Here is a 20,938-nt window from a genome sequence, read left to right as displayed (position 1 = left end):
TTTATATTAATGCTTGTGGATTTGGGAAGGGATATTCAGCACATCTGGCTGTGATGGTCAGGTGTCCACAAACTTTTGGACATATGGTGTAGAAAAATACATTCGGGTTTGATTGTACCAAAACAGTAACAAGGAAAGTAGTTTCCAGCTTCTATATTCTATATTGATTGTGGTATTTTCTTAGTATTAGTAGAAGTTCAGAATTTCCTTTATTACTTACCAGCTGGCAGAAACGGTCTACTAACTTGACCTGTAGTTTGGTCAGAATAAACTGCATGGTATATTAAAGGAAATAATCATGTAGCCTCTTAGCCTTGTGTTTTAGTGCCAAATCGGAAAACCTGAAAGAATCTGTTAAACCCATGCTAACCATGCACCAATTTATCAAACATGTCGGTAGAATTTTTGCAGATTCTTCAATGGGTTATTCAGATTCATATACTTTATTAATCCCACAGGGAAATTCATTTCTAGTCTTCCCATTCATATAATAGAATAAATATACAAAAAAATTAATACATAAACAAACAGCAGCCATCTTAATTCTATATTGTGCTTGTTGGCTTTTAGGTGTTACTGTAAAGTTCCTAGGAATGAATGTAGAAATAAATAACGTCCCTCCATACATTTCCTACTGATCATTTTCTTTTCCTCCATGCAGGAGGAAAGTAGTTTTGGCAATAGTTGGTAATTATTTATTCCTTAAAATTTATATTGCTTTTAGAAAGCAGTGATAAGGAAAACTGTGACTTACATTTTGCAGAATATTGTATTGTATTTGTTGCAGTATTCTCTATATTCAAGATAAGTGGGAATAAGATGAGCTAGTAATACATTTGTACTCAACGTCTTGATAATGATGACCTTGAGAAAGAGTGGGAACTTCAACGGCTGTGTAATGGAAGCAGGAAAAAGAAAATTCCACGCGTCAAAGTTTAAGCGTGATGACAATTTATTACTGATTAACAAAAACAATGATACATATTTACACAAATATTATTCAGAAAACTGGCTTGTGCGGGTCAGTAAGCCACATATTACGAACTGTAGTACATCAGTACATCTTTGTCAGTGGGTTTAAGGATCTTTTTCTCTGTCAAATTTACTACCCAGCCTGGGGACAAACCAAAAAAGATCTGTCGCGGGTCCTTCCTCTCGGCTAACATTTTGCACACTGTTTCCGGTGATACATCTGGTAATGTGTAGCCGTATTTCTTTGCCAGTGCGAGCCGGGCGGCCTGGATCTGCTCTGGATCGGCAAGATAACCACGGTTATTGGCATCTATGTAGTATGGAAGAAGATCTTCACCTGGCAGCATGCGCTTAGGAATGGGCTGGCCAGTCATAAAGAATGGCACTGGTTTGACAAGGATTTCTGCAGCAAAACACACACAAAGGGGCTAGTTATCATGTTATACAATCTTGTAGGGATACACAATCAGGGTTAAAAAAAAAAAAAAGATTTGCTTTCAGGCTGGACTACCATGAACATTTTTAACACGATTATTTCCATGTTTTTGATGCTATTTTGCAGGCTTTATTATACTCAGTTATTTTTGCAAACTAATTTCCCTGATGACGTAAATATAGCTCTAGAAAAAATATATATAACCTGAAACCTTAGGCCAAGGACTAAGGAAATCGCTTCCTGACAAAATGTCAATTAATTCCTAATGATTATTTTAAACAAACACAATCGAGCACGGATTGCCGACATTAAAATCGTGAATAAACAGGTAATCATCTGTACTAATGTATTCTGTATTAAAACTGGAATAAACAAAATGGACGCTGACAGAGATGGGAGAATGTAAATACTGAATACATTAACTGGGTTTTTTAAATAAGGTTGAATTTGGTTTTATTGTGCCAGTTTCTCTCAGGATTCTGTGTACAGCTGTAAGCCTGTGTGAGAAAAATATATGCATCTCTGCAAGGCTCAACCATGTTAGGTCGCTTAACACATGTTTCTGACTGTTCTGATGGGTATCATGCAGTTATCAGGTTTTTTGCTATACATGTTTTCTGCTTTCTTAGTGGTTAAACGAATCTGTCATGTTTTGCAACAACCATTGTTTGTGCCATGTCCATTGTGTAGCTCAATAGTTCCATATAACGGCCCTATTTTACGCTCCAGCTCCTCTGTGCTGTCAAACATGCGACCATGTTCCCAAACAAAACAAGAAGGAAAGATAATCTAAGCAACTGCTTTAATCTTGGTTATTTTTATTAGTTTGTTTGTGTGTCTAGCAAACAGATTCAAGTCTGGTTCATAAAATAGTGTAAGGCATTTTATTCAACTGGCACGAAAATGTTCATCACCATATAATTATTTATATTTGAATTGTTCTAAGATAGTGATATCGCCAACCCCGGCAACAGAAATGATGTAACAACTACTTAGTCTTTAAGAAAATATCTTAAAAGTTGGCTTCATGTATGTTTATGTGCATGTGTATGTGAATGTACACTGTGTCACTCACCTAAGCTGCGAGGATCGTAGTAGCTGGTTGAAATGACACCTCCATTGCGTTCCACTGCAGCAATGGCAGCTTCAGAAGCGCACTGAACCTCCAGATTCACCTTAGCGCTGAATATCTCGGCTCCCTTGAAGACGCAAGAACACTTTTAGTTAGGCAAGACAGAACTCTTGATACAGAAAAACCTTTAAAAATGACTGACTGCTGCCCTCCTTTGGACAATCCTATTCATTTCAACCGCATAAGGAAGTAACAAAGTAATAAAATGTATAATAATTATGAAAAAAAATCAAATAGTATAAGGAAAACCAAGCAGAAACAAGAAAATCTTTGTAAGACAATTAGCTCAGCCTGGTTGCAGGTTACAATATGTGCTGAAACGAAATGCTAAACATATCATTGTGTTTCACTACATAGTGTCTTGACTGAATTCCAGCTAGATCACTGAAGGTACTGTCCAGTCACAAGTTTTCTAATGTGTTGTGGTTAAGAACCTAATCCACAAATAATCCACTAATAAATAATAATAGGTTCGAGGTGGCTGTAAGCAACCATTAAAGACATACCCATGTGCAACAAACCTGCTTATCAGTTTTTCCCTGGCCATTTCTTATTATTTTACAACAGAAAAACATCAAACCATTTCAATGGAACAAAGCAAAATAAATAAGTTTTAGTCTGGTAAGTCTACTGTTTTATGCTCGGTTTAATTTTGGTAAATAATTTGTACCTAGGCACGTTATTTTTTTGTACTTTGCATGTTGCCCTGTTTACTCTAGAATGCAATGAAAATGAACTCATCAATACTCAAAAATTCAGCATTCTGGCTGAGATATCAAGCAACCAGAAACAAAATCATCAAAGTTTAACTTTGTATTCCTGAAAAGTAATGCCAAATGTTTTTTCAGATTTCAGTGGTGTCTCCCCCACCTTTCGACATTATAAGCACATCATAATGCATGTACCTCTTCTACAAGATGGACCCCATAGTCACGTTTGAGTGGCTGGATGGTGACTCCTCTGCCGTTGACCAGCTGGGTGAGGTCTATGGGCTGAGACGGATCCACGCGGCCAAGGTCTATCAAATACTGCAGCCTCCGCAGTGTGAGTGGTGGGTATTGTTTACGACGACTGAAGACAAAAACACAGTGTTACATTCACGACTGGAGAAAAACCCATGCATTCTTTATCATCCCATGAGAAGTGTACATTTGTTCACCTGTGCCCCTCATTGTAGCCATATTTAGGAATGAGCAGGTAGAATGGGGTCTGGCCTCCCTCAAAGCCCAGACGGGGACGGTTCCCTCGCTGCCGTTCACCTTTGTGTCCCCGTCCACTCTTATTCCCTCCATGCTGCCCCCGGCCTCGACGCTTCTCCTATATACAGGCATTATTTTAGCTGTATAAGTGACAATTCCTCACTTCAAATCACACACAATTTAACACAAATATTAATAATGATGTTTTTGTCCAATATTAAAGCTTTGGATCAGTCTGTGCTTTACTGGTTGAAAACAAGGATCTAATACTGTAACTATTCCACATTTCTAGGTTCAACTTTCAACTCTGCATTTCTGTAAGTGAGTCTAAAAGTTCTTTCAGGACATGTTTTTTCATTCCAGCAGTCGGCTGAGCACTCATACTTTAACATATGCAGTACACTTGGGAAGAGCCTTGGAGTTCACAAATAATCTGACCACTGCAGGTTTGTCGATAATACGTAAAAATTGCCTACAGTTAGCTTCTAAACTACTATTAGTTAAAAAATAAATAAATAAATGAAAATGAATGACAGTATACACTAATCAGGCATAACATTATGACCAGGTGAAGTGATTAACACTGATTATCTCCTCATCATGGCACCTCTTAGTGGGTGGGATATATTAGGCAGCAAGTGAACATTTTGTCCTCAAAGTTGATGTGTTAGAAGCAGGAAAAATGGGCAAGCGTAAGGATTTGAGCGAGTTTGACAAGGGCCAAATTGTGATGGCTAGAAGACTGGATCAGAGCATCTCCAAAACTGCAGCTCTTGTGGGGTGTTCCCGGTCTGCAGTGGTCAGTATCTATCAAAAGTGGTCCAAGGAAGGAACAGTGGTGAATACACAGTGCATGATGGATCAGGGCTGTTTTGGCAGCAAAAGGGGGACCAACACAATATTAGGCGGGTGGTCATAAAGTTATGCCGGATCGGTGTATGAACGGTGTTCAACCTAGAATGATTGAAGAGGATAAGATGCTGATTCTACAGGGTTCAACAACATCTTGTTAACAAAACAACACAATATCAAAATAGCATTTTCACAATACTTGTTTCTAACAGTAATGGTGTTAAAGGGAGAAACACCATAATCCCATCGCCCAGTCCAGCTACATCACCCCATTACCTTACTGAATGAATGAAACAGTGATTAGATGCATTTATAAGAATCCGATCAGAATTGCAACTATGGCAAGGCTTCTGTTAAGGGCTTGTTTGTGAAAGAAAGCAAATAAATACATTTTTCCATACTGACTTTGCTCAGTGTTGAGCAATGAAGTTATTGAGCACTGAAGTTATACCTTGAGGTCAGTTAAGCAAAAATAATGTAAATATACAATCTCTGACCCAAACACGACTCCAGGAGCTTGTAAAAACTGATATAATTTAGATCATTGTCCAGATGACTGCCACTGATGATGTTCATTTGCTAAGCAGATCTAAACCTAGATCTTGTTAATCATACATGTAGCTTGTCTGACAGGCTAACATGCTAACACTAAATACACTGACCCATGCATAAAACCTATAACTAGCAACTAAAGTAACAAATGCTTTGTTTCTGATTTCAGTGACTAGGTGTAACTGCTTAGAGACACGTTTATTTTTCTAACCTTTAAATGAAAGTAAATGATCCCTGACACTAGGTTAGTTCTGGCTAACCTGCTAAGCTTCTAGCTAAAAATCATACAGCTGGTTCACACACTTCTATCATGACTTACATTTATCCTTGCACCAGGATTTGGACGAAGGTTAGCTAGAGTTATCCGGGGTAGATTTCTCACAATGTCTATACTTTTTCCACCGGTGGTCCTGGACGCAGACATTTGCCTTGCTGCACGTTTGCTAGTCAACCTAATACTCAAGGGCAAGTGTCATGGCGGACAAACACGTGGTACAGCACACCGGAAAAACATCGAGCAAGAGGAAGCGCAGGAAAATATCACATCTCTGTGCACACTTTGAAGGAGGGAGATCTGGACGTTGCATTTAAAGTCTAAACTTGTAAAAGACATGTTTTACGATGTAACGAGACACATGATGAAATAAGTGTATGCATGGAGCTAATTATATTTTACAATCGTCATAGAGAATGAAGATATTTTCATTGTTTAAAAGCTCATAAATTACACTTCATGACACACACACACACACACACACACAAATAATATTTATGTTGAAATACTATTTTAAAATATTGACCAACAAAAGATCACAGAATTTCCATCAAAAGGTGCCAACCACATGGAGATGCCGGGGATTGAACCCGGGGCCTCATACATGCAAAGCATGCGCTCTACCACTGAGCTACATCCCCTGTGTGTAACATGCGCTAAGCCTGTGCTTTTAGTCATGAGACATGGAAAAATAATTCGAGAAAACAAATCAATGTTAAATTGTTAAAAGAAATTAATTCCTGGCAGAAGAGGGTTTTAAATTTTTTAATACATTTTCATTTTATTATTTGCATGATACTGATACATTCGAAACCCTCCGAAAAAGGTGTTTGTGTACTAATATCAATAAATAAATGTACATTTGTTTGTATTTTCTTAACAAGACCAATAACTATAAAAGCTATAATGTTAAAAATCCAATAAATAAAACACAATAAAACAAAACAAAACAAAAAAAACAACAATGGGGTGTGCTATTAGAGGAAAATAATCCATGATGAGTTGGTGTGATGTCAGCATGCTAAGCAGTAAACACGTGAAAGCTGAAGACCTTCAGCCGGTTACATGAGAGTCTGTTCTGAGTATGATGGTCTGGTTTTGGTCAGCTACCAAATCAGACATAAGAAGACTACAAACAGACAGTCCAGTCCGCTGTGACGATTACTGGTGCTCCACTCTCCAGGAACTGTACACTGTTAGAATGAAGAAACAGGCAGGAAAATTAATTTCAGACATTACTCACCCTGGTCACAACCTCTTCAAACTGCTGCAATCTGGTCAGCATCACAGAGCAATGAGCACAAGAACAGCTTTTTTCCCCACAGGCCATATTTTACATTACATTTACAGCATTTGGCAGACACCCTTATCCAGATCAACTTACATTTTATCTCAATTCATACAACTGAGCAATTGAGGGTTAAGGGGCCCAGCAGTGGCAGTTTGGTAAAGCTACCACAACCGTCTCCCCCATGAAAAGTGAACTGCCTCCAAGGACCCTCTTTTTTCACTGTGGATATTATATGCACTTGTAAATTCACTCCAATTTATTATATTACCTGTATATAGACCAATCAGGCATAACATTATGAGCACTGACAGGTGACGTGTACAACACTGATTATCTCCTCATCATGGCACCTGTTAGTGGGTGAGATATATTAGGCAGTAAGTGAACTCAAAGTTGCTGTGTTAGAAGCAGGAAAAATGGGCAAGCATAAAGATTTGAATGAGTCTGATTGTGTGGTGGCTAGATGACTGGATCAGAGCATCTCCAAAACTGCAGCTCTTGTGGGGTCTTGGTGCCAGATACCACAGCACACCTTCACAGATCTAGTGGACTCCATGCTTTAATGGGTCAGGGCTGTTTTGGCAGCAAAAAGGGGACCAACACAATATTAGGCAAGTGGTCGTTATGTTATGTTACTCTTACTTTATGCACATTGCATTACCACTTGCATAGCTGCATATTTCATCTATACAGTGTCCATTCTGTTTCAAGCTTAAATGTGTCTTCTATACATGTTTTTAAAGTGATCTTATTATTATGTGTTTTGCTCTTATATTTGTACCGGAAGCTTCACTTACTAAGACAAATTCCTTTTGTGTGTGAACCCTCATTCAATCACACACTACAGGAAATTTAGAGACTCCAATCAGCCTAGAATCATGTCTTTGGACTGTGGGAGGAAACTGGAGCACCTGCACCAAGCACAGGGAGAACATGCAAACTCCACACACGCAGTGAGCAGGACTCGAACCCAGGACACTGGAGGTGTGAGGTAAACGTGCCACTTCGTGCCACCCAGCCGCCAACATAGGTATATGCCATGTCATAATTTTACTGTTTCACTTAGCTTAGGAATCTACTTAGAAATATATATCGTGATGGGAATCCCAGCATATCTTGCAGTGTAGTAGGGATGTCCCCTAAACAAAATTTCAACACTTGAGCTTTATCTTTCATAAGAGCTTTTTAATGTTTTGATAATTGCCCCATTTTAATCTGTTAATTAATCATTACATGCAGGCAAAATGGACACTGATAGGAACCTGTACAATACAGAACTGAGCAAATACTGTATGTGTAGTGATTGTATTATTATTATTATTATTATTATTATTATTGATGTTGTTGTATTACTTTTTTGTATTATAATTATTATAATAATTTATTTTATTGTGTGTATATATATATATATATATATATATATATATATATATATATATATATATATATATATATATATTCATCTTATTTAGGATTTAGGAAACCTCACCAAATTTATTATAATAATAAATAGTCTGCTTTCAATCCCTGTAAACTTCAGTCCATGCAGAGTGCAGTATCTACCACCCACTACACACATCAGACTCCAACACAAAGTTATTGGTATTTAATGAACCAATAGCAGTTCGCGGAATCTGCATATATCAAAATTCCACCAATCTGAATACACAAAGATGATGCGTCATAAAAGGCAGGACTTCCTGTGTCAGTTTGGAGTAAAGGGGTTATGTGGTTTGCTCTACCACGCCCCACCCCTAGAGTGCTGATCCCGGATCAGGCTTTAGATTCAGGTAATGCATTTAATACATATGTAAGAGATTAGAGCTGAACGGAGATCGGTTTTAGATTCTCAGTACAGACTGCAGCGTGCGTGGTTTACACTCAGAGTACGATCTATTTACATGGCTCTAAGCTAGTTTACGGTACTTAGAGAACTTAATAGCGAAAGTCGGGGCTTAGTGAATTATTTGGTTTATGTGATCGGGTTGTTTCTTGTATTAGAAAACCACAAGTCCTAGTTTGTAGGCGATTGAGTTTTGGGCGGCAGAGTGCAAGCTTTATTCTCCTTCTGAATGTCATCCTGCTCTCCGGTATATGTGCGGTAATAACATGTCCGCGCCGCTTCCTGCCATTGTGCCGGCCGCCCGTAAAGCTACAGCGGCGGTAAGACACACACACACACACACACACACACACACACAGAGATTGACAGACAGACACAGAATGTGGCAGGGGTGGTGGTTTGCTCTGCTGTATAGAAATATAATAAAGGTATGGCACCAGAAAGAACTCACACCTGTATCACCTATAATCTCTGTAGTCACCTGACCATCACACCCATGTAAACTGTGTATAAGATCAGTACTCTTTGTCACATATACATTACTGCACAGTGAAATTCTTTCTTTGTATATCCCATCCTTGGGGTCAGAGCGCAGGGTCAGCCATGATACAGTGTCCCTGGAGCAGGCAGCTTTTGGGGCCTTGCTCAAGGGCCCAACAGTGACAGCTTGGCAGTGCTAGGGCTTGAACCCTAATCTTCCAATGACCCTACCACTGCCCCTAATATAATAGTATATATAATATAGTATAATAATAATATATAATTATTAACTATATATAATAATTATATACTATAATAATATAGTATAATGTCTTTGTATGCTGTACCATCACAATTTCCCTCCATGCCCAAATCTGCGCCATTATGACCAAGTGTGGTCCACAAGGCTTGTCAAGGTTGGAGTGAAAGAACTCGACTGGCCTGCACAGAACTCTGACCTTGACCCCAAACACCTTTGGGGTGACCTGTAAAGCTGTCAAAGTTCACAACTACAGCGAGTTGCCAGTCTCTGTACTATAAATTCACCAGTAGGGATTCCTACGAATGGTTGCCATAGAAATGAGCAAAAAGCATCATATCATATGGGATGAAGCTGAAGCAGTGTGAAGCAGCTTTTACACTCTCTACTGCTCTCTACTGTCTTGTGTAGCCGCTGTACCAAGTTGCTCCATAGTTGCATAAAGTTGAACTGTTAACTTTGTCGCCACATCAGCCAGCGGTCTCTGTTGCTTATGTCGCTGGAAATCACCAGCTCTAATTAAAAATAAATTCTCTCGAGTCATTTCGAGTCGGCGTATGTGTGAACGTAGCATAACACAGACAGTGTCCCAGGCCTCCTCACCCAACATCAGTGCATGACCTCACTAATGCTCTTGTGGCTGAGTGAGCAATCCCTGCAGTCATGTTCCAAAATCAAGTGGAAAGCTTTTCCAGAGGACACTGTACATGCACAAGGTAGAGCAGGGTCTGAAGTAACTTCCTGATAATACCAAGGACCCACTAAAATAAACAATATTTTCTACTATTTACTGATGCAGGCAGTATAGATAAGCTAAGAATCTGTGCCTGAAACATGCTATAAACAATAATTGCACACCTGTACAGACATGATGGGTTTATATCACAGATAGGCCACTACCTGTATACAGTATATTGTAGATATTGTGTTAATAAAACAAGTGTCTACACCTAGGTCTGAATGTGCAACAGTAATATAGTTATAAATGTGGCTTATGGTAATTAGCAGTGACATGAATGTTTGCTTAAATTTCCAGGTAATCTTCCTCCATGGCCTGGGAGATACAGGGTAAGGAGTGCACACCCCTGAGTTAAGTGTGAGTTAACAAAATTAAATTACCACATTCATATGACTATTATTTACCATTATTTTCATTAGGCATGGCTGGGCTGAAGCTATGGCTGGGATCAGGACCCCTTATGTCAAGTACATTTGCCCTCACGCGTATGTACAGTGCACAATATTATCCAATACTAGCAAATTTATAAAGTCTATCTCCCAGGTTGAGTTATTTCATTTTCTTCTTCTTTTCTTTTTCTCATGGATTATGCCAGACCAGTAATGCCAGTTACCCTTAACATGAACATGGCAATGCCTTCCTGGTAAGGATAAGTGATGATTTTGAATCATACCTTATTAACGCAGTGCTCAGAACCGGTCACTATTTATATGATTTGTGTTTCTTATCACAGGTTTGATATCATTGGGTTGGGTCCGGATGCAGAGGAGGATGAGACTGGGATTAAAAAAGCTGCAGAAAGCAGTATGTACATCTTCAATGTTTAGTGAAAGGTGAAAACATTCTTCTACATATTTTAAGTGCCCTGTATTCTATTTCCTTTTTGCAGTAAATGCTTTGATTGATCAGGAGGTAAAGAATGGAATTCCATCTCATCGCATCATATTGGGCGGCTTTTCTCAGGTAAGGAAAAGGTGAAGTGAAATTAAAATACTGCAAAAACTTGTTGGGCATTATATGAATGATTTGTTTGCTGTAATTTAATTCTTATTTACATGCATGATACTGATAGTATCTTCTTGATTTAATCTCGCTTTGTACTTTGTGTGTGTGTGTGTGTGTGTGGTTGATTTAATCTCGCTTTGTACTTTGTGTGTGTGTGTGTGTGTGTGGTTGATTTAATCTCGCTTTGTACTTTGTGTGTGTGTGTGTGTGTGTGGTTGATTTAATCTCGCTTTGTACTTTGTGTGTGTGTGTGTGTGGTTGTGTGTGTGTTTAGGGTGGTGCACTATCACTTTATACGGCTCTTAAAACTCATCAGAAACTCGCTGGTGTTGTTGCGCTAAGCTGTTGGTTGCCTCTCAGGAACTCTCTCTCAAAGGTACACAGAACATTTCCGATGTATATATTCCTCCTGCTGCTAGTGTGTGAATGAATCCATCTAGATCTATTTATATTTACCCCCCCCACTCTCTCTCTGTATTTATCTGTATAGTCAGTGATTGGCATTAATAAGGAAATACCAGTGCTACAGTGCCATGGTGATGCAGATCCTCTCGTTCCATTGATCTTTGGGTGTCTTACAGTAGAGAAACTCAAGACCATGCTGAATCCTAACAGCATCACCTTCAAAACATATCCCGGGATGCCCCACAGCGCCTGCCCAGAGGTCTGTCCCAGAATGAATGAAACAGTGTCAGGTTTTTCTTGACCTTTGTTTAGTTAATACACTTGACAGTATATAATAAACTCTGAGGATCAAGCTCATAACTAAACATTTTGATTTTTCTGCTCAACAGGAAATGATGGATATAAAACAATTCATTGAGAAGCAGTTGCCTCCCATCGACTAATCAATAATGCCTCTATGATCCTTTGTGTTGATCAGTGGGCACAAGCTCTTTCCAGCTGCTGTCTCATCATCAACAAAACAACCAAATTTAAGTTCAGGACTAATCCTGATCTCAAGCCTGGACAGAGCAGTGGTTCTTATCCCTTCTTCTGGTATTCCCAATACTCTGCATATTTTGGGTTTTTTTTTCTTGCTTTAACATGATTGAATTAATCAGCCAATAAATCGGCCATTCCTGATTTCATTTAAAGAAGGGAAAATACTAATGTCTACAGAGAATGAGAAATCTAAAACCAGGGTTTTGGCCCTGCTGGGTTGTGGACTACTGTGGGCTTAAAAGTATTGACAGAATTTTTTTGGCATAGTATCCATTGATGGTGAGCATGTTTTTCTTTGAGCATGGGACATATCACCTGTCAGAAACATTTTTTTTAAATTGGCTGTAAGGCTTGTGTGATTATAACAGAGAGTGTTTTTGATGAAAAATGATACACAATAAAAGAAATGCTTCCTTGTACCAGCTTTGACATTGTATTTGGACGATGTGCTGTATATACAGATTGCAAATATTGCTTTAACACATTATATATCATATATATTTATAATATACAGCTCTGGAACAAAAATAAGAGACCACTGCCCAATCTCCATATTTGAACCCTATTGAAAACCTCTGGAATGTCATCAAGAGGAAGATGATGATCACAAACCACCAAGTAAAACTGAGCTGTTTGCTTTTTTTGTAAAAAGAGTGGTATAAAGTTCCACAACAGCAATGTGCAAAACTGGTGGAGAGCATGGAGCCGAAACACATGCAAATCGGGGTTATTCCACCAAATACTGATTTCTTAATGTTATTTAGCCAAAGCATTAACACAACTTGTTTACAAATGATTTGCATTTTGTTTTGAGTTATTAAAGCTCTGCAGATACTGCATGATCTTGGGTTATTTTGATGTGTTGTCATTTCCTTTAAATATACACTCTAAATAACAATAGTTATATTCTGAATTTAGGAGAAATATTGTCAGCAGTTCACAAAAAATGAAACAAAACTGTTCATCTCACCAATACATGAACCTGTAAGAAAAACACACAAGAAACTGATTATTTTGCAGTGGTCTCTTATTTTTTTTCAGAGCTGTATTAATAAAACATAATATAATTTAATAGGAACACCTGTACCCTTGATTTTTCATGTAATATCCACTCAGTCATGGGACATCATCACAATATACATTAACTCAGGCAGATACAGGTCGCTTGCATCAAATAGAACATGAAAAAAATGTGATCTCAGACCCTGTGCCCACTGTAACTTCAGATTTCTATCCTTGGCAGACCAGAGAGGAACCAGATGTGGCCTACTGCTGCTTTTGCACATCTGCCCCAAAGCATGATGTGTTCTGAAATGCTTGTGTAAAGAGTGATTATTTGTATAGCTGTTTCCTCCCTATCTCCTCGAACCACTTTTTCTTGACACTTCTAAATATAACTTGAATAGAAATTACAGTTTAAATTAAAATAACACAAATCGCTTTTAGAATTAAAACCATATTAAGGGACACTTGCAATTACCCTCTGACAATTATGGAATCTTTTCTCAAATTAATTTACCAACAGCCCTGCGATGGACTGGCGACCTGTCCAGGGTGTACCCCTGCCTTTCGCCCTATGTGCGCTGGGATAGGCTCCAGCAGACCCCCGTGACCCTAAGAGTCCTAGGAATAAGCGGGTATAGACAATGAATGAATGGATGAATTTACCGACACAGTATACCTATCGAAATTTAGTTTTATCAAGACTGTGGAAAATTGCATATTAGTGTGGGAGAGTCAGTGCAGGATAGTAATTTCTGTCCTTCATGTTGACAAGTAAACTACTAGTGATGGCAGGTACAAGAACAGTGCCCAGATGCCAGAATCTTAATAGTCGTGCATACTTTTTGAATAATGTTATATTTAGTAGGTTTCTTTTAGATTTCAACTACACAAAAGTTGTGCAACTACACATGCAGTTGTGCATGCAAGAACTGAAATAAAAGTTGTCACTTGATTATGGACTAATCTGCTTCTTCACTTGAGTTTTAAAGAGTTGACTTGTATTCAGTGGAAAATGTAAAAATATATGATAATAATTAGTACACAGACTTACTGACAAATATTTGTGCTTTATTATTGATTTATATATCTTTTATACAGTTTATCCCGGTATACACAAGTGAATATATCAAATGCATCCTCTGAACTTCAAAAACATGCATGTAGTAATAAATAGATCACAAAACTGAGCTTTATTGGTCCAAGTCCTATTTCAGATGTTCTAGTGTGTGTGTGTGTGTGTGTGTGTGTGAGGGAGACAGAAAGACAGAGAGAGAGAGAGAGAGAGAGAGAGACAGAGAGAGAGATGTACATATATGTTTTAAATATAGTCATAACTTTCATTCTGTTCCACCATAATTAAAAGCACCTTGAATTGTAATAAACTTTATATTAGGAGCAGTTATATATCATAATGTAGATCCTCTGTATGTATAGCAAGGCACAAGTATTCATCTGCCATTTCAGTGCCCCATGCACAACTAAGGCTGACAAATATTCAAATATATCTTCATTTCATTTGAATATTTACATATAATCATTTAAACCCTAAAGCAAGAATCTAGTGTTTTCCCTTTTAACCACTAACTAATAATTTAGTGGACTCAAAGTGTTATAAAAATCCAGAAGAATGTAACAGTACATCAGGACACTGGAAAGTGAGTGTGGTCAAGGATGAATGAATGTAGTCTGACACGGGTATGAGAGAGTATTTCAATACTTTCGGAGGGGACTGTTGTCTGAGATAATCATATCAGTGTAAGGATCAGGATTCATTTGACTGTTTAGAATGTGTGTGTGTGTGTGTCTGTGAGAGAGAGAGAGAGAGGTTCTACATGTGCCTGTGTGTTAGGACTTCTCTGCTGCTTCCAAACTTGCAATAAGGTCTGCATAAACGCTGGAGTTCATGTAACGAGGATATGAATCTCGCTGCATGAGTGTGTATATTTGCTGCTGTGCCTCATCAAAGGTTTGAGAGGACGGATTCAGCATGTTCTTGCTAATCACCTCCCGAGCACGTGAATCCAGACTCACCTAGTTAAACACACAACAGGCAGCAAAAGATACAAGGAATGACAATGCTACTCATAATACTATGGTTACACCAATTAACAAACCCATTTGTGGCAATGGGTGTTTTGTGTGTGTGTTATTGGGTGTAAATATACCTCTCTAGGTGACAGCACAGAAACGTAGTCCTCGTATATTTGCTTAACAGTCTGTTCCACCACAGTTCTGTTGGTCTCTTTCTTTAGCTCCTCACAGGCCAGCCAGAACAACAGGTTTTCCTCACTGAACTCACTCTTAAGGAACTGACGGAAATTGTTCCGGCCATTCGGGCTCTTAATCAAGTGTTCGAATGATTTTGCCCACGATTGCGCCTCCTCTAGTGTTAGACCAGCCCTGCAAAGCCGAAATGCATTCATCCTTTATTATATTGCATTCCACTTTTTGACATTGCTATGATTTTCCCCGTACTAAATAAATACTCTAGTGTTTTTCAACCTGTCTCTATCTTATTCACCTCAAACTTAGAAAAGTACACGAAACAAAATCAGCCTAATTCATCTTTTGGATCTGATTTTGTATGTTGATAGCACCACAGGTAAATGACAGGGAAGTGTAACAACTATTTTTACTGCATTTCTATTAACTGCATTGCTCAAAAGATGTGGCAAGGAATAAAACATAGTACAGATTTGGTAAGACATCATTTCACATGCGCCCTAAGTCTTCTATTATAAACAGGTCTGGAGTCAATAGGGTTTGTTCTATTTTGCCAGTAAACATTAAATTATCGTTCATAGTATCACTTCGCTTGTAATGTGATGGAAAGAAATTAGGTTGAATGTACATAGTTTGACAGTGCTGAACCTTTCTTCAGTGTATAATATTTAAACAGTATTGTAATAATCATCATCATCATCATCATCATCATCATCATAATCATATGCAATAAAATTATTACATTAGAGGCAAATAGAATTACAGTGTCATGTAAACAAACACGCACACACACACGCACATACACACACACACACACACACACGTGTATATATATTTATATGCTGTACTTACGGTTCCTCAACTGTAGCTTCATGTTGTTTCTCATTTATCTTCTGCATCTTTTCTGCCTCTGCCTTAGAAGGTCTTACTGTAAGACTACATACATGCAAGTAATGTAACAACATGTTTTTGCCTGTTTTTGTACACTGTACAAGACATTAGTATAAGCAGTATCCCACTGTGTACAGCTCCGTCGGGACTATCGTGTAAACATACAGTCCTTCCAATAAACTTAATAAAGGCTCCCAGCACACCTGAACCTAATTCTGACGCACTCCCTAACACTTATACACAGTTTACATAGTTTGCAACACGGTATACAGTAAATATAATCCAATATACATATTAGACAAAAAAAAATCACCACAGACCAGCAGTTATTATGACTTAGAAAACCAAATTGTGCCAAAAGCTCACACATCAAAAAAAAGAAAAGAAAAAAAAAGCAAGATTAAATCAGCTAGCTTGGTTCTATGCAAAAAAAAATGTGCATGTCTGCCTGGTTTGAAGTTACTCACTCTTTTTACACGTTCTGTAGTTTGTATTAAAGCCAGATGCATGTCATGCTGTCTAGAGTTGCAAACAATGGTTAAGGTTCTTACCAGGAGCAGCTACAGCAACAGCACCAGCAGAAGCAGCAAGCGTTTGGAGGTGCGTTCAGCCAGCCAAGAGTGTACCTGTTCACGTCGTCCTGCATATCTTTGTTGGAAGAAGCAATATGTGTCTGGACGGCATTTCCAGTGTCCTGTTCTGGACATTTCCCCATCTCCACCTGCTCAGACCCCATGAGCTACAACACAATAATCAAACACGGTATACAATAAAAAAAAAAAAAAACACACTGAATCAAGATCAGTTTGTACAGCTGATGTACGAAAAGGAGTTTGGCTGTACAGTTGGCTGTAGTCTAACTGTGCAGGTGAATGTACTGCAATTAAAACACTAATGTGATGCAGAAACTCTGCAAGCTGTAACACTCTTAATTCATTTAAGCAGCCGTCCATTGGGATTAGTCCGGAAAAAAAGGCCTGCATGCCAGAATACACAGCAGGCATTTAGCAAATAACGCAAATCCATTGAGATCAATTACAACACAGCACCTGAGCACCACCACAACATACACATGCATATGCAAGCCTCTTACAACAATTTCCATAAATCACTACCTGTTATTTTCCAAGAAAAAAAAGACATTACAGCAATAGGGCAAACATTTTTGAAATTAAATCAGCATATTATTATTATTATTATTATTATTATTATTATTATTATTATTGTCTAATAAGACACATTTAAAGTCGTATAAAAACGTTGCTTCTAAGAAAAAAATCCATAGGCTTTATAATAGCATACTGGCACATACCATACATATAAAATGTCCTCGGTTCAAGGCTTTTTTTTGTAGAACCATAAATGTCAAATAATTTTTTTTTCATGATTTCTGTACTAATTAATTCAAAATCAACTGCCTAACACTGTAAAGCAGTCATCATGATTTCACATACACAGGCTCTAATTAGCGTCGTATCTCTCCCAGCGCATCCTCACATCCTCACACAGCCTGAGGAATCTGTCAGAGCACGAGCGTCATCCACGCGCAAGTATACAAGCCAGATACACTGGTACAGTACAATGTGCCCTACATAGTCAAATTCTAAATGGTCTAAATGCGTGCATTCGGTCAAATCGAGCACTGCTTACCGCATTACCATTTGTGCCAGGTGTGGATTATTCACAGCGCGCTACTCAACACGCCCATTATCCTCTCTGTGATGTACTCTAGTCTGCGCTCCCACTCCAGTGCGCATGCGCGCGCGGCTCTCGCCTGAACTGCACGCGCTCTCTTCTGACGCGCGCGGCAACGGCAAAGACGCGTGACGAGGACTGCATGCAAAAAGCGCACACTCAGCTAGATTACTAAATGTTTTGTAAAATAAATAAATAAAATAAATCAAATAACATACCACGTCGATTTTTTCCCCTTTAAAATACCTAAGGCTATTTGTGAAACCTGTGATGTGTTTGACTCGAAGAAAATAGTAATGCCTTTGAAGTGACAATGTGCAATCATTCAAAATTATCACGTGGAATATAAATTAACAAACATACAAGCCTGATATATTTATATGATGTGCATTTGGATATTCATTTGAAAAGACTCTTTGACTGCATAATGCAGGTTGAAGGCCAGTGATAGGCCAGATCAACACCAGAGGGCACTAGCATCATTTCTTTAAAGATGATGAGAGAGAAAAATTACAATCTAAATAAAATGAAAAACCTCTCTCTCTCTCTCTCTCTCTCTCTCTCTCTCTCTCTCTCACACACACTCTCTCTCTCTCTCTCTCTCTCTCTCTCTCATATATACATATACACCTACCAGCCATAACCTTATGACCACCTGCCTAATATTGGTGTTGGTCCTCCTTTTGCTGCCAAAACATCCCTGGCCCATCATGCACTGTGTTTTCTGACACCTTTCTATCAGAACCAACATTAACGTCTTCAGCAATTTGAGCAACAGTAGCTTGTCTGTTGGATCGGATCACACGGGCCAGCCTTCGCTCCCCACATGCATCAATGAGCCTTGGCCACCCATGACCCTGTCACCGGTTCACCACTGTTCCTTCCTTGGACCACTTTTGCTAGATACTGACCACTGCAGACCGGGAACACCCCACAAGAGCTGCAGTTTTGGAGATGCTCTGATCCAGTGGTCTAGCCATCACAATTTGTCCCTTGTCAAACTCGCTCAAATCCTTACACTTGTCCATTTCTCCTGCTTCTAACACATCAACTTTGAGGACAAAATGTTCACTTGCTGCCTAATATATCCCACCCACTAACAGGTGCCATGATAAGGAGATAATCAGTGTTATTCACTTCACCTGTCAGTGATCATAATGTTATGCCTGATCAGTGTATGTGTGAATGTGTGTGTAATCTGATACACTCTAGTGGTCACCACAGAGTGACTGTTTGAGTAACTGTATTTTTACTTGAGTAAAAATGCAGGCTTTTGTACAGGTGTTAAATTAAAGTTATTATTATTGTAATTATTAAAGTGGCCAGTGAGAGGGTCTATAGACTGAACTGTTAAAAACGTCAAATGAAGTGGCATTTCTTTTACAGAATGATACCACAAACCCATTTTCGAGCCAAAAATTTCCCCCAAAAATTTCATTGTTGTGTTTAAAAATCTTCACAGTGAGACAAAAAAAGTGTTTGGATAGATCATTGTAGCTTTTTTTTTTTAGTGTTTATCCTTTGTTTGGAATAAGTTTCTGTAATGTCTGAATAGTTTTCAACTGGCAAAACCTTTACTTCATTCATACGAGAGCATCAACAACCTGCTCATTTTTGTCCATTGCACTTGGGGAAGATGGTGGAGGTGGTGGATTAGGCAATCAAAGACTAAATTTCTTTTTGGCAAAAAAAAGGTGTAGCTGGCATGCTTTGGATCATTGTCCTTCAGAAGAAAACACCTCTGTCACTTGCGTAAAGTCTTTCCTGAATTCTACAAGTTTGAATCCAGTATGCCTCTATACACTTCTGAATTCATGTTCCTATCAATAAACACAAGCTCACCATCACCACTGCAGGAACAACAGCCCCACACTTTGACATTTCTACCTCCATTCAGTTTGGTTGGCATTCTCCACATGAACACCATCAGATCCATGGAGGTTACATTTGCAAATAAAACAGCTGCTGTCTTTCTGTCCATGTTCTTTTACTGATTTCTTTTTCTTGTGGTTGATAGATGGTTTCCACTGCTTTACTCTCTCTATGTAACCCTGCTTGTTGAGCTTTGATTGAACAGATTGTGCTCTAGTTGTATCAGATAATTCTTTCTGGTGTCTGAAGCAATCCTCACTGCTGCTTTCACCTGTTTTTTTGGGGTTTTTTTGGTCATTTTACTCACAATTATCCTACTCAGTATGTTCCTGGACTTTCTTAGTCTCTTGCCTTGTCTGTTTTCATTCTCAAGTCAAGAAAGCTTTTGTTCATTTGGACAGTTCAGTGGCTTGTTTTGAGCAACAGACATTTTCTCAAAATATACTCCCCTCTCCTTATCCATTCTGCAATTACATTTAATGAAAGTCAATTACCTATTATTTCATACCGGTTCCTAAGTAGCAGAGTAACCACATGATCATTACATTAATTATGAATTAACTGTGACAACCAGAATAATCTGAAGTGACCAAATACATTTTGAACAGTATAAAAATCTAGTACCTTTTATAAAATAATTTATTTTTTTGAACATATCATTTTTTGTGGCTTGCTAAGTATTACTTCACTGAAAGCTAATTCCTAATTTTTCTTAATTACTGAGAGAGAAAAAATATGCTAAACTCTTTCTTCTGGTAGAAAAATTTGCTTTGCAAATTAGATTTTAATGTGCATTAAGAAGTGGACTGACCACTTGACTTGCTTTAGGGCCATTAAGAGAACACCAGATGGCATACAGCTTGAAAACTGTGGAGGTGCTAATGACCTGCAGCTGGATAACACAGAATAGCTATGTATTTGTATCCAAATAATTCAGGAGGGAACAATAGATACTTTGTACCTCTCACAGAGCCCAGCTTGCCTTTTTCTTCGATATCGCTCTTGAGTTGTCCTAAGGGCAAATATGACAAAGACATGGTAGAGGAGCATGAAAGAGCAGCAGTAAAGTAATCCTAGCTTCTAATGGTAGTTTATTTCCCTGGCTGAATATGTTTTCCCTCTTAACCACCACTTAACAGTGACCAAAGCTTATTTCATCATCTTTGCAGTGCAGTAAAATAAGACAATTAAGGTTAAAGATCTTGGGAATGTTTTCCCCATAATCAGGAATGGCCTGAGAATAAAAAATATATGCATCAGAATGTTCTACCTG

General features: G+C 38.4%; 3 protein-coding genes and 1 non-coding gene across 9 annotated transcripts; 1 reads left to right on the top strand and 3 right to left on the bottom strand.

Annotated features, from left to right (window-relative positions):
- Positions 1–934: 934 nt before the first annotated feature.
- mrpl15 (mitochondrial ribosomal protein L15) lies at positions 935–5,636 on the bottom strand. Its single transcript, XM_058393865.1, has 5 exons — positions 5,463–5,636; positions 3,700–3,857; positions 3,446–3,611; positions 2,484–2,607; positions 935–1,375 (listed from the first exon to the last, which is right to left on the bottom strand). The coding sequence occupies exons 1-5, from the start codon at positions 5,565–5,567 to the stop codon at positions 1,038–1,040; spliced, it is 891 nt and encodes a 296-aa protein (XP_058249848.1). The 5' UTR covers positions 5,568–5,636; the 3' UTR covers positions 935–1,037.
- Positions 5,637–5,986: 350 nt separating this feature from the next.
- Positions 5,987–6,058, bottom strand: trnaa-ugc (transfer RNA alanine (anticodon UGC)). Its single transcript has one exon. It is a non-coding gene; the product is annotated as a tRNA-Ala (tRNA).
- A 2,419-nt stretch (positions 6,059–8,477) lies between these two features.
- lypla1 (lysophospholipase 1) lies at positions 8,478–13,119 on the top strand. Of its 2 annotated transcripts, none has more exons than XM_058393858.1 (9): positions 8,478–8,871; positions 10,327–10,358; positions 10,449–10,514; positions 10,630–10,672; positions 10,763–10,833; positions 10,919–10,992; positions 11,309–11,410; positions 11,525–11,698; positions 11,829–13,119. In XM_058393858.1, the coding sequence occupies exons 2-9, from the start codon at positions 10,340–10,342 to the stop codon at positions 11,880–11,882; spliced, it is 603 nt and encodes a 200-aa protein (XP_058249841.1). In that variant the 5' UTR covers positions 8,478–8,871; positions 10,327–10,339; the 3' UTR covers positions 11,883–13,119. The 2 variants fall into 2 exon arrangements, with proteins under 2 accessions (XP_058249841.1, XP_058249840.1); XM_058393857.1 differs by having other exon boundaries at positions 8,480–8,871; positions 10,625–10,672; positions 11,829–13,101.
- Positions 13,120–14,042: 923 nt separating this feature from the next.
- LOC131356386 (regulator of G-protein signaling 20) lies at positions 14,043–17,843 on the bottom strand. 5 transcript variants are annotated; one of them, XM_058395358.1, is made up of 5 exons: positions 17,757–17,843; positions 16,650–16,837; positions 16,060–16,143; positions 15,150–15,384; positions 14,043–15,015 (listed from the first exon to the last, which is right to left on the bottom strand). In XM_058395358.1, exons 1-5 carry the CDS (start codon positions 17,757–17,759, stop codon positions 14,830–14,832), a joined length of 696 nt encoding a protein of 231 aa, XP_058251341.1. In that variant the 5' UTR covers positions 17,760–17,843; the 3' UTR covers positions 14,043–14,829. The 5 variants fall into 5 exon arrangements, with proteins under 5 accessions (XP_058251341.1, XP_058251342.1, XP_058251344.1 ...); XM_058395359.1 differs by having other exon boundaries at positions 17,749–17,841; XM_058395361.1 differs by having other exon boundaries at positions 16,725–16,837; positions 17,749–17,841.
- Between the last annotated feature and the right edge of the window lie 3,095 nt (positions 17,844–20,938).

This window comes from Hemibagrus wyckioides, linkage group LG07 (genome assembly GCF_019097595.1).
Source record: "Hemibagrus wyckioides isolate EC202008001 linkage group LG07, SWU_Hwy_1.0, whole genome shotgun sequence".
NCBI lineage: Eukaryota > Metazoa > Chordata > Actinopteri > Siluriformes > Bagridae > Hemibagrus > Hemibagrus wyckioides.
The sequence above is the reverse complement of the archived record's forward strand: the minus strand, read 5'-3'. Positions and strand labels throughout refer to the sequence as shown.